The sequence below is a fragment of the Geotrypetes seraphini genome, chromosome 5 (assembly GCF_902459505.1).
Source record: "Geotrypetes seraphini chromosome 5, aGeoSer1.1, whole genome shotgun sequence".
NCBI classification, from domain to species: domain Eukaryota; kingdom Metazoa; phylum Chordata; class Amphibia; order Gymnophiona; family Dermophiidae; genus Geotrypetes; species Geotrypetes seraphini.
In genome coordinates this window covers 263,186,417-263,199,035 of record NC_047088.1, presented here as the reverse complement: position 1 = coordinate 263,199,035, position 12,619 = coordinate 263,186,417, and the positions used below count along the sequence as shown (strand labels likewise).

At 47.8% G+C, this 12,619-nt stretch overlaps 1 protein-coding gene across 3 annotated transcripts in view; it reads left to right on the top strand.

Annotated features, from left to right (window-relative positions):
• Positions 1-12,619, top strand: part of USP37 (ubiquitin specific peptidase 37) — a 465,383-nt gene that overhangs the window by 244,669 nt on the left and 208,095 nt on the right. For all 3 annotated transcript variants that reach the window (XM_033944517.1, XM_033944518.1, XM_033944516.1), the window contains exon 13: positions 9,208-9,410. In XM_033944517.1, the coding sequence (XP_033800408.1) occupies positions 9,208-9,410 (203 nt within the window). The remainder of the gene's footprint in view (positions 1-9,207; positions 9,411-12,619) is intronic.

The window sequence follows — 12,619 nt, the reverse complement described above, 5'->3', positions numbered from 1 at the left end:
TCGTCCCCGTCTCCTCTTTCATCCAAGTGGCCGAGGGTCTCTTGGGATGATGATTTTTTGTATGAGGAGCAGTTTTTGTTTGATGAGGACCCGGACCCCTTGGCATACCTCCAGGATCCTCTCGGTGGCATGGATGCCGCTGGCGGAGGTTTTTCGGTTCTGCTAGCTGGCGAGGATGCGTCGGTGGTGCACATCTTTCAGCGGGAACAGCTCCAGAAGCTTATTCTGCAGGTTTCCTCTGTTGCGCTTCGAGGAAGACGCAAAGGAGCCCCCGCGTGTCGTGGACCCCCTCCTTCGGGGGATCTGCTCAGCTTCCCACTCTCTTTCTATGCATCAGGATATTTGGGATATTGTGCTTGTGCAATGGAAGGCGATGGAGTCGCCCTTTCGTTTTGCATGCTCTATAGCTTGCCTGTATCCCATCCCAGAGGGAGATAGGGATGCCTTGATGTCGCTGGTTATGGACGTGGTGGTTTCAGCCCTATCAAAACAGCATATGGTGCTGGTTGTGCGCGGCTCATCTTTGAGGGACTTGGAGGAGCGTAGACTGGAGTATCTTCTTTAGTAGAGTTTTGATGTCAGTGTCTTAGCAGTCCAGGCGATGATGTGTGGGTGTCTGGTGACTCGGGCTTGTTTTCGGTGGGACAAGCATGTCCTTGACCATGAGTCTGATGACTGGTCCTTGGTAGAACAGGAAGTAGCCAAAATTGAGATGGGTGCTTCTTATCTTTCAGATACCATATATGATCTGTTGTGGGCATTGGCCAAGTCCATGGCTCTCGGGGTGGCCACTCGTCATACTCTGGGCTTGGCGGATGCAGCATCTAAGGTTAAACAAATGAAATTTCCCTTTTGTAGTTCGTTCTGGTTTGGCGAGAATTTGGATAAGTAGGTTCAGACTTTAAAGAACTCTACAGTCTTCTGAAGACCTTGCCTGCCTGTGCAGGGTGGCTTTGCTTGGGGGCATATGTGTGAATTCCGCAGATACTGCCCTGGTCAAGGGGCAGCTTCTTTTCCTGCCCCCGCATACAGTCCTTTTGCGGGGCCCGTCAAGGGGGTGGCTGTGTGATCTTTCTACCTGTTCCCCCACTGCCCACCCCATCCAATGACTCCTTGCTTGTGTTTCCTATGGTGCCGGTGGGCACCTAGTGATAAGATTTTTACCAGGGGTGGGCAGAGATCACGACAGATCAGTGGGTCCTGGAGATGATTCTGGGTGGTTATGCTTTGGATTTTTCCTGCTTTTTCCAGATCACTTTCTTGCTTCCCTTTGTCAGGTCATATGGAAGAAGCAGGCTTTTCGCCAGATACTTCAAATGTTGCTAGACCTCAAAGCGGTAGTTCCAGTGCCTCCTCAGGAGTGTTGCACCGGCTGGTATTCTATTTACGTCGTGGTGCCCAAGAAAGATGGGACTTTTTGGGCCCATCTTTAGATCTGAAGGGGGTCAACAGGACTCTCCGAGTTCTGTCTTTTCATATGGAGACCCTGAGATCTTTCATTCTGGTGGTTCAGTTGGGGGAATTCCTGACCTTTTTCAATCTGACGGAGGCTTACGTGCATGTTCCGATTTGTGCCTCCCATTAGCGATTCCTTGGGTCGCCACTATTAGTTTTATGCTCTTCCTTTTGGTCTGGCTCCGGCTCCGTGGACATTCACCAAGATTATAGTGGTCATGGCAGCGGCCTTGGGCAAAGAGGGCATTCACCCCTATCTGGACGACTGGTTGATCCAAGCAAAGTCCTTTCAGGAGAGCTCCCGAATTACAACTCGGGTTGTGGAGTTCTGCAGTCACTGTAATAGGTAATCAACCTGTCCAAGAGCTGGATGGCTCCGTCTCAGCGTCTGGAGTACCTTGGGGTTCTCTTCGACATCAGCTTGGAGAAAGTTTTCCTGCCAGAGGTCCGAGTGGTCAAGTTTCAGTCGCAGATTCGCCTTCTGATGGCTTCCCAATGTCCTCAGGCACAGGATTTTCTCCAGGTCTTAGGGTCGACGTCGGCTTTCCTGGATGAGGTTGGTTGGGCCAGGGCTCACATGCACCCACTTCAGTTTGCTCTGCTGAAGCAGTGGTCGCCCCAGTTGCACAATCTGGACTCTCCTGTTCCTTTTCGGGGGTTGGTTCATTGCAGTCTCTGTTGGTGGCTCCATTCTTCCTATCTGGTGCAGGGAGTGTTTGGATCAGCCTCGGTGGACCATGCTTCTCTCGGACTCCATTCTCCTCAGCAGGGGAGCTCAATGTCTCAGTCGCTTGGCTCAGGGCAGCTGGTCTTTGGAGGAGACTTCTTGGTCGATTAGTGTTCTGGAGACCAGAGCCATCTAACTGGCGTTGGCTAGTCTGTTCAGGTTCTCTCAGACAATGCCATTGCGGTGGCCTACATCAATCATCAGGGGGTATCTAGGAGTCGTCTGGTGGCGCAGGAGGCTGCTCTGCTCATGGTCTGGGCGAGACTCATCTTCTGGACATCTCAGCTTCCCACCTCAGCTTCTCACATAGCAGGAGTGGTGAAAGTCCAGATGAACTTCCTCAGTCGGCATGTGCTAGATCCTGTAGAGTGGTGTCTCGGTCCTGCAGCCTTCGAGTTGATTGTGAGGACTTGGAGTTACCCGGTCATGGACCTGATGGCCACGAGTGTCAATGCCAAAGCGCCCCGGTTCTTCAGTTGGCTTAGGGATGTTCAGGCCGAGGGGCTGGATGCTCTGGTACATCCATCAGGCAGCAGGCCTCCTGTACATGTTTCCTCCGTGGCCGATGCTGGGCAGAGTTATTCTTTGCATTACTCGGCACCCCAGCTGCGTGATCCTGGTGGCTCCAGACTGGCCCAGGCACCCTTTGTACACAGATTTGATTCATCATCTTGTAGCAGTTCTCTTCTGCTGCCCCTCTTGCCCAGCTTTCTGACTCAGGGCTCCATTCCAATGTTTGATCCGTGTCCCTTTTGTCTTATGGCTTGGCTCTTGAAAGGGAACGCCTAGGTAGGAAGGGTTATTCAGATAGTGATCTCTGCTCTCTTGGGGTCCTGAAGGCTTTCCACTTCTTGGACTTATGTTCGTGTTTGGACTATTTTTGAGCAGTGGTGTGCCGCGTGTGGAGTGGTTTTCTTTCGTGCCTCTATGCCTCACATCTTGGAGTTCTTGCAGGATGGCCTGGAAAAGGGCCTGGCTTGGTCTTCTCTCTGAGTTCAGCTTGCAGCTTTAAGAACATAAGAATTACCGCTCTGGGTCAGACCAGTGGTCCATCGTGCCCAGCAGTCCGCTCACCAATGCCCTAACTGAGACTAGCCTTACCTGCGTACGTTCTGGTTCAGCAGGAACTTGTCTAACTTTGTCTTGAATCCCTGGAGGGTGTTTTCCCCTATAACAGCCTCCGAAAGAGTATTCCAGTTTTCTACCGCTCTCTGAGTGAAGAAGAACTTCCTTATGTTTGTACACAATCCATCCCCTTTTAACTTTAGAGAGTGCCCTCTCGTTCTCTCTACCTTGGAGAGGGTGAACAACCTGTCTTTATCTACTAAGTCTATTCCCTTCATTATCTTGAATGTTTCGATCATGTCTCCTCTGTCTCCTCTTTTCAAGGGAGAAGAAGCCCAATTTCTCTAATCTCTCACTGTACGGAACTCCTCCAGCCCCTTAACCATCTTAGTCGCTCTTCTCTGGATCCTTTCGAGTAGTACTGTGTTCTTCTTCATGTACGGCGATCAGTGCTGTACGCAGTATTCCAGGTGATGGCGTACCATGGCCCGGTACAGCGGCATGATAACCTTCTCCGATCTGTTCGTGATCCCCTTCTAAATCATTCCTAGCATTCTGTTCACCCTTTTCGCTGCCGCTGCGCATTGCACGGACGGCTTTATTGATTTGTCAACCAGTACTCCCAAGTCTTTTTCCTGAGGGGTCTCTCCCAAGTACTGCACCGGACATCCTGTATTCGTGTATAAGATTTTTGTTACCGACATACATCACCTTACACTTATCCACGTTACTGTTGTTTTCTTGATTGCTCAATAAAATATATTTGACCACACTTATCCACGTTAAACCTCATTTGCCATGTCGTAGCCCATTTCTCAAGCGTGTTTGTCACGTTGCAGGTCTTCGCATTCCTCCTGTGTCTTCACTATTCTGAATAACTTCGTATCGTCTGCAAATTTAATCACCTCACTCGTCGTACCAATTTCCAGGTCGTTTATAAATATGTTGAAGAGTACGAGTCCAAGCACCGAACCCTGCGGTCGGTGTGTGAACAAATTGCGCTGTCCGCTGCAAAGAGGAATCCTCATCTGCTTTGGGTGCTGGCAAGCAGTGTTCCCCTTTCCCTTCCACTCACACAGGGATTTCCCCAGTTGCCGACGGTCAGGGAAATAAGATGAATGGAACTAGTGCACAGATAGTGCTGGGGATTCCCTTATCACTGCAGCCGGTTTTAGCGGCTGGGTCTGTTTAGGCCTCTTTGCCACTACAGGCCTCTGAGGAGTGTTTTTCAGCAGATTTTTTTGCCAGTTTTGGCACGAAGCTCCACCATTTTGCCTGGAGCATCAGGTGACCTTCCTCCTATTTTAGAGAGACAGGAACAGGTTTGCAGTGTGTCTCCTGCCTTGGCAGTGAGTCCTCCTTTGCTGCTGGGGGGGAGGGGTTTGCCCCTGATTTTGTTCTAGCCATAAACAAGGCTTGCTTACAGGCGGCCAGGGGTCCTGTTTCTTCCTCGGGAGTCTCTGGTTTTTCAGGGGAGCTTTTACCTTCTATGTCTACCCCTGTTTGGCCCCCCTTGGCGTTTGCTCCTGCCTAGTCCCCCTGTCTTTGGCCAAGCAGCCACGAAACTTGTGGGACGAGGATTTTTTTATTTGCAGATGCATTTTCACCTGATGAGGACTTGGACCCTTTGTTGGATCCCACAGATCCTCTCGGAGGGTATGGATAATGCGGACGTGTTTTTCGGAGACACCGACTGGTGAGGATGCGTCTGTAGTTCACATTTTCCACTGGGAAGAGCCGAAGTAGCTTATTCTTCAGGCTTCATCGTTTTTGTGCTTTAAGGAGGAAGCGAAGGACCCCCTCCCCCCCCTTGTTGTTGGTGGACTCCTTACTTCGGAGCATCAAGTCGGCCTCCCATTCTTTTCCTATGCATCAGGATATTTGGGATGTAGTGCACGTACAATGGAAGACGCTGGATGTGCTTTTTCGCTTGGCACAGTCCTTGGCCCGGCTTTATCCCATTCCAGATAGGGATACCTTTTAAGTCTCCTGTGGTTGATGCAGTGGTTTCAGCTATCGCATTTAGGTATACGGTGCTGGTTGAAGGCGGTTCAGCCTTGAGGAACTCTTGGGATCGTAAGTTGGAGTCTCTTTTTAAGCAGAGTTTTCATGTAGCTGCCTTGGTAGTCTAGGCGGCGATTTGTGGTGTCTGGTAGCCCGGGCTTGTTTCCAGTAGTCCAAGCTGATCGGGAGCCTGATGAGTGGTCCTTGGTGGATCAAGAGGTGGTTAAGTTTGAGCTCACTGCTTACTGTTGTGGGCTTTGGCCAAGTCCATGGCTCCTCGCCGTACCCTGTGGCTTTGGTGTTGGTCTGTGGATGTGACGTCTAATGCTAAGCTCAGTAAACTTCCTTTTCGGGATTCCTTCCTATTTGGGAAGGAGTTGAATAAGTTAGTTCTGGTCTTGAGCAACTCTTAAGATGGCTCGGCTTCCTGAGGAGTGTCCTTGCCAGGCTTCGTGGGGTGGTGTCGCCTGTGGGCATTTGCATGATTTTTGTTTGTATCGCCCTGGCCAGGGGACGGCTTCTTTTCCTTCCAGGGACCATTTCTTTCAGCGCATGCAGTCCTTTCGGGGTGTCCACTGGGGGTTACGACTCCTCTGCCCTTCCAGCCCAATGACTCATTGCTGGTCCTTCCTCCGGTGCCGATGGGAGCCCGTTTGCGGGAGTTTTACCAGTGGTGGGCCAAGATCACAATGGATCAGTGAGTCCTGGAGGTGATTCGGGACGGCTATGCTCTAGAGTTTTCCGGCTCTTGCAAGACCATTTCCTGTCTTCCCCTTGTCAGGTGGCTTGGAAGAAATGGATTTTTCATTAGGTACTGCAAAGGTTGCTGGGCCTCAAAGTGGTGGTCCCAGTGTCTTCTCATGAGTTTTACACCGGCAGATACTCCATTTACTTTGTGGTGCCCAAGAAAGAGGGGTCTTTTTGCCCATTTTGGATCTGAAATGTATCAACAAGGGTGCTCTGTGTTCTGTCTTTTCACAATAGAGGCCTATCTGCATGTTCTAATTCAGGCCTCCCATCAGCATTTCCTTTGCTTTTCCTTCAGCTGTAAAATTCAGACCTCCCTTCAGCATTTCCTTCAGCAGTACTATCATTTCTGTGTGCTTCCTTTTGGTCTGGCCATGTCTCTTCGGACTTTCACCAAAATTATGGTGGTCGTGGCAGTGGCCTTACACACGGAGGGCATTCTGGTTCATCCCTAACTAGACGACTGGTTGATTCAAGTAAAGTCCCTTTCAGGAGAGCTCCCAGGTTACGACTCAGATTGTGGAGTTTCTGCAATCGCTGGGATGGGTGGTCAACTTGTCCAAAAGCCAGTTCACACCGTCTCAGCATGTGGAGTTTCTTGGTGTTCTCTGCGACACCAGCTTGGGGAGAGTCATTCTTACAGAGGCCCGAGTTTTCAAGTTGCATTCGTAGATTCACTTCCTGATTTTTAAGTGTCCTCGGGCACAAGATTTTCTACTGGTGTTGGGGTCGATGGTGGCTTCCCTGGACGTGGTGGGCTTGGGCTCACATGCGCCCACTTCAGTATGCGCTTCTTCGGCGGTGGTCACCTCAAATGCACAATATGGATCCTCCCGTCCCTCTTCAGGGGTTAGTTCATCACACACAGCCTGCGGTGTTCCGATCTAGTTCAGAAAGAGTGTCTGAATCGGAGACAGTGGACAGTGCTTCTCATGGATGCCAGTCTTCGATTGGGGAGCTCAATGTCTCAGTCGCTCAACTCGGGGCAGCTGGTCACTGGAAGAAGTGTCCGGGTCGATCACTGTTCTGGAGACCAGAGCCATTTGGTTGGTGTTACTAGCTTTCCAGACGTTGTTGAAGGGCAAGTTGGTTCAGGTTCGCTAGGACAATGACACGGCAGTGACTAATGTCAGTCGGCAGCGGGAGGAACCAAGAGTCATCTGGTGGCTTAGGAGGCATCTCTTCTCATGGAATGGGCAGAGACTCATCTTTTGGATATTTCTGCTTACCACATAGCGGGAGTGGAGAATGTACAGGCTGAATTTCTCAGTTGTCATGTGCTGGATCCTGGTGAGTGTTGTCTCAGTCTAGAAGCCTTCGAGTTAATTGTGCAGGCCTGGAGTTGGCCAGTCATGGACTTGATGGCCATGGTTCTCCAGTCTGCACAGGGATTACCAGGCCAAGGGGCTGGATGCTCTGGTGCAGCCTTGGCCGACGGACGGCCTACTGTATGTCTTTCCTCCATGGCCATTGTCGGAGTCCTTCTTCGCATTGTTTAACACGCAGTCCGCATGAACCTGGTGGCTCCAGATTGGCCCTTGTGCCAATGATATGCAGATCTGGTTCGTCTTCTCGTGGCAGATCCTTATCCGCTGCCCCTCTCACCAGACCTTCTTTCTCAGAATCCCATTCCAGTGTTCGATCCAGGTCCCTTTTGTCTTACAGCTTGGCTTTTGAAAGGGAATGCCTAAGTAAAAAAGGTTATTCAGATAGTGATCTCTACCCTCTTATTTTCTCAGAGACTTTCCACTTATTGGGCTTATGTGTGAGTTTGGCATCTCTTTGAGGAGTGGTGTTTCACACGTGGCATGGTTCCCCTTCGCACTTCTTTGCCTCACATATTGGAGTTCTTGTAGGATGGCCTGGACAGGGGATTTGCCTAGTCCTCCCTCCGGGTTCAGCTTGCCTAGTCCTCCCTCCGGGTTCAGCTTTGTCTTCTTTTCGCAGTTTGTTGCATGGTTTTGTCCGAGATCTCGGAGAGAACGAGAGCCTTGCGTATACCGAAAGTGTGATGAGAGAGATAAGAAGAAAACTAGGAGAGAACAGAGCCTTGGAATCCCAGTGAGTACAGCATATCAAGGAGTAGGTAGTGATCAACAGTGTTGAAAACAGCGGATAGAATAGAGGCCTTTGGATCAGGCCAGGAACAAGTCATTGGAGACTTTAGCAAGGACAGTCTCAGTAGAATGCAGTGGGCAAAAGCCTGATTTGAAGTGGGTCAATAGTAGCTTGAGATGAGAGGAAGTCCAGGCAATGGCAGGGAACAGCACTTTCAAGTAGCTTGGATATGAAGAGGAGGGAGATAGGGTGATAGTTAAGTGAGTTTAATTATATCCTCTGTTGTAGAATCAATATTTCATGTTTAATAAATCACTTGATAAAGTAACTGCAAGCGTGTTACTTAGATGTCTCATTTATGGCATACGAGTGCTACTGTTGACAATCCAAAATAGTGAGTTTTTAAAATATATCCTTGAAGTGTTGTAGAATCAATATTAATTTTAATTTTTAATGTTTAATAGCCAGTCTGAACAAGCAGATTAAGGCAGTTTACAAAATTAACAGTATATATAAGCTTGAAATCTTCTGGTGGCCCTCGAAGCTCTCTTGTATTCACATTGCAGCCCTTTATGTGAAAAAGGTTGGATACCATTGTTCTACACTCATACAATCCCATTTTAGTTAAGAACTGATGGAGAAGGCAGTACACTACTGAAGTACAGAAATACCCATACAGGCTTAGACACCCATTCAAGAGTTTTCAGAGCTCCTGGAAGGAAGACCTGACTTGGCTGTGTTTGAGTAACTTCATCCATTTGTGTCACTGTAGAATATGGCTGCCCATGGAGATCACCCATTATGGTTATGCAGCTACGATTTCATGCCCTATGCTTATCAGCCATTTAGGCCACGTAGTAGTTCTTTTAGTACACATTTCTCTATCTTGTAATACATAAGAACACCATTCTCTCTTTTTTAAAATATTAATGACATATTTTCCTTGTCTTGTATGCTCTATTTTTAGATATGGCAAAACATGAATGTCGTCTTTCTGCTGTCTACTTTCTGCAGATCTGTTCAGCTTGCATGCCAACAGCCATTTCTGGATATTGACCTTACATTATAAAACATTAAATAATGCATAATATTTCTTTTGTACATTTAAGTACATTAAGACCATAAGATCTTTCATATATCTTCTGTTTCAGGATGCCCATGAATTTTTGAGCCAATGTCTGGATCAACTGAAAGAGGATATGGAAAAATTAAATAAAACTTGGAAGACTGAACCTGTTTCTGGGGAAGAGAATTCACCACCTCGAACCTGTGACATCACTGCCACCCGAGTGTATACCTGTCCTGTTGTTTGCAACTTAGAATTTGAGGTGCAGCATTCCATCAGTTGTAAAATGTAAGTCATTGCAGAAAGTTTTCAGCAGTAAAATGATAGTGTTTTTACTTCAAAATGCTATGCCCTGACTGATTAAAAAGGTACTACTTATGGAAAAAAATTCTAGTGTAGTTATTTTCATGAAGGAAATAAACTTCAGGGCTTCTTACCTGATCGGAAGTAGTCTGGACAGGCTATGCAGGATGATGCAATTATACAAGTGGTCTTTCAGCATGGGTATAGCCTGGAAAATCTTCCAGGAGTGGGGTACCCCTTGGTAGATCTCTTTGCCACTCATCTGAGCAACAATGTCACTCAATACTCTTCCATACTGAGATCACATGGCAGACTAGCCTCAGATGTATTCCCCCCTTCTTTGGGGGACAACTTCTGTATTCATATCCTTCCATACCTCTTATAGTGAAAACTGCTGAAACTCAAGCAGGGCAAGGCACAGTGATCAATTTGTGGAGACTGGACTGTTTTCCAACCCTGGCCCTCACAGCTTGGATGTTCAGGAGTTAATGGTTAACTCTCTGTTCAGTTTTGCTTTCAGCTTTGTGCCTAACTGACTTACTCTGTGCACTAACTCTTGCTTTCTCCCTGGATTGTGTTGAGTGGTTTTTGGCCCCTCCTACTTTGCTGAAATCACTAGTTTACTTCCCTTGCAAAACATTAGGATTTGCCTTTTGATTGTAATTGTATTTGTAATTGTAATTGTGTAAGTTATTTCCTATTACGATGAAGTTCTTAGTATATTTTCTTTTTTATCTTATATGTTTTAAATTTAGGGAGATTACCACCCTAACTTCTGAAGCTATTCCAGTCTATTATTCTTTTAAGAGACTAGTTAAAAATTATAAATTACATCCATTTTAAATGGATGTTAATTGACTGTACAAAATATGGTCTCTGTCGTGTGGAGATACTTACTAATAGGCGAGGCTTTATTTGAGGTCAACAATGAAGAGAGCGTGTTCTGAGGCCGGTGCAACTTGTAGCTATACCAATTTCAACAGACTTCTGCAGCGTTCCCTGTGCTTATTCAAACTTTAGATCTGTAAGACATAAAGCCCTATTGACACTGGCTTGAAGAGAAACAGTTAAGACTATTTATTTATAACAGAAACATGGTTATTCTTTAGCACCTCTCCAGACCAGTACAGTTCACTGGTGAGTAATAGCTCACCATGACCAGCAGGTGGTGACTGAGACAAAACCTTTTGGTTGTAAAACAAGTAGTTGTGCTTCCCCCTAGTATAACTAGCGTGTTCTCAGTCTCAGCAGGTGTGATAAGCTGTTGCCAGTCTTACCTTGGTTAGTGTAGGCCTGTTGGAAGTTGGTTAGTGGCCTTGTCCCCGTCTAGTGCCGGATTGAGCTTGGGGGGACCCTTTCGGGGGTCTGTACGACCTCGGGGGTGTCACATTCGATGGATCACAAGTTGAGTCCCTCCCCCTCCCCAAAATATTTATAGAGGTACCTCAGCTGTAAGCTTTGCCACTGATACCAGCAAGGCATATATAGCTTAGAGAGCCAGTGGAGTCTGTTCTGACAGAAAAAAAAATTCCTGAGGTAGTGCCAGTCTGAAGAGAGCCTTTAATTGTCTGTGATTTTTTATTGTTAACCAGCAATTTTCTTTTAGCTAGATCGCGTATTGCGTAATGAGCACTTTTAAAGGGAAAAAGTGCTCATTGTGCTCCAGATGCGAGGTCGATGTGGCCTGTGTTTGTGGTGTGCCGGCTGCCGCCAAGGGGAATCCTCGGCATCTTCGGGTGCAGGCAACCAGGGATCCCCTTCGCAAGTGTCTCGCTGACCGTGGAATCCCGGGCTTCCCTCTGCTGCCCACCCAGGGGTTCCCCCAGCTGCCAACTGTCAGGGAAATAAGGTTTCCCTTACCGCTGCTGCCGGCTTGCCTACTTTAACATCTGGGGCGGTTCAGGTTTTTCAGCTGCTACCGGCCTCAGGGGTGTTTTTCACGGCAGGCTTTTGTCCAGTTTTGGTGGGAAGCGCCTCCATTTTATCTCCAGCTTCAGGTGACCTTCCCCCTGTATTAGAGAGATAATGTGCTTGCACAGTGGAAGGCGCCGGAGTTGTCCTTTTGTTTTCCATGCTCTTTGGCTCACCTGTATTTTGTCCTGGAGGGAGATAGGGATACCTTGAAGTCGTCGGTTGTGGACACAGTGGTTTCAGCCTTCGCAAAATGGCATACAGTGTTGGTTGAGGGCTGATCAGCTTTGAAGGAGGAGCGTAGGCTGGAGTCTCTTCAAAAGCAGAGTTTTGATGTCAATGCCCTAGCGGTCCAGGTGGCAATGTGTGGGGGTCTGGTGGCTCGGGCTTGTTTTCGGTGGGCCGAGCGTGTCCTAGACCATGAGTCTGATGACTAGTCCTTAGTGGACCAGGAAGTAGCCAAAATTGAGATGGGTGCTTCTTATTTTTCAGATGCCATGTATGATCTGTTGTGGGCATTGGCCAAGTCCATGGCTCTCGGGGTGGCCGCACGTCATACTCTGTAGCTCTGGGCTTGGTCGCCGGATGCAGCATCTAAAGTTAAGCTGACAAAATTTCCCTTTTGAGGGTCTTTCTTGTTTGGTGAGATTTTGGATAAGTTGGTTCAGACTTAACAGACTCTAAGGTAACCCGTCTTCTAAAGACTGTGCCTACCCACCTGTGTGGGGTGACATCGCTCGGGGGCATTTGCGTGATTTCCGCAGATACCACTCTGGTTGAGGGGCAGCTTTTTTTAATACCACCGGGTCTCCCCTGGGCCGTTTATTTCAGTGCATTCAGTCCTTTCAGGGGGCTCACTTTATTTTGAATTGTCAATAGTAGCAAATTCCATAAATGAAGCACCTGAATAAAACACTTAAAAGATTGTTTGCAGCAAGGAAGATTTCAGAATTACAGACAGGGGAACCCTTTCAGTCCTCAAAAGAGGAGGAGATGTTTGATATCTTCACTCCATGTCAGTTGGAGCATTTTGCTTCCATTGTTAGGGAAGCAGGAGGAAATGAGGAGTGGAGGCAGTTGCATAAGTTGAATGTCAGAAGAATGCTGTGCAGTTATCTTGGCTGAGGAGTTCTGTTGATTGGACCATTTGGGCTTTTGGGGGTTAGAAAAAGGAAGAACTAGTAACAAAAGAAACTATAGATAAATCAAGAGAGTCAATACTTCGATGTGCATGCTGAAGGGATGTGAGATTCCCTTGGTATTGAAGGCTTATTCCATAGGGG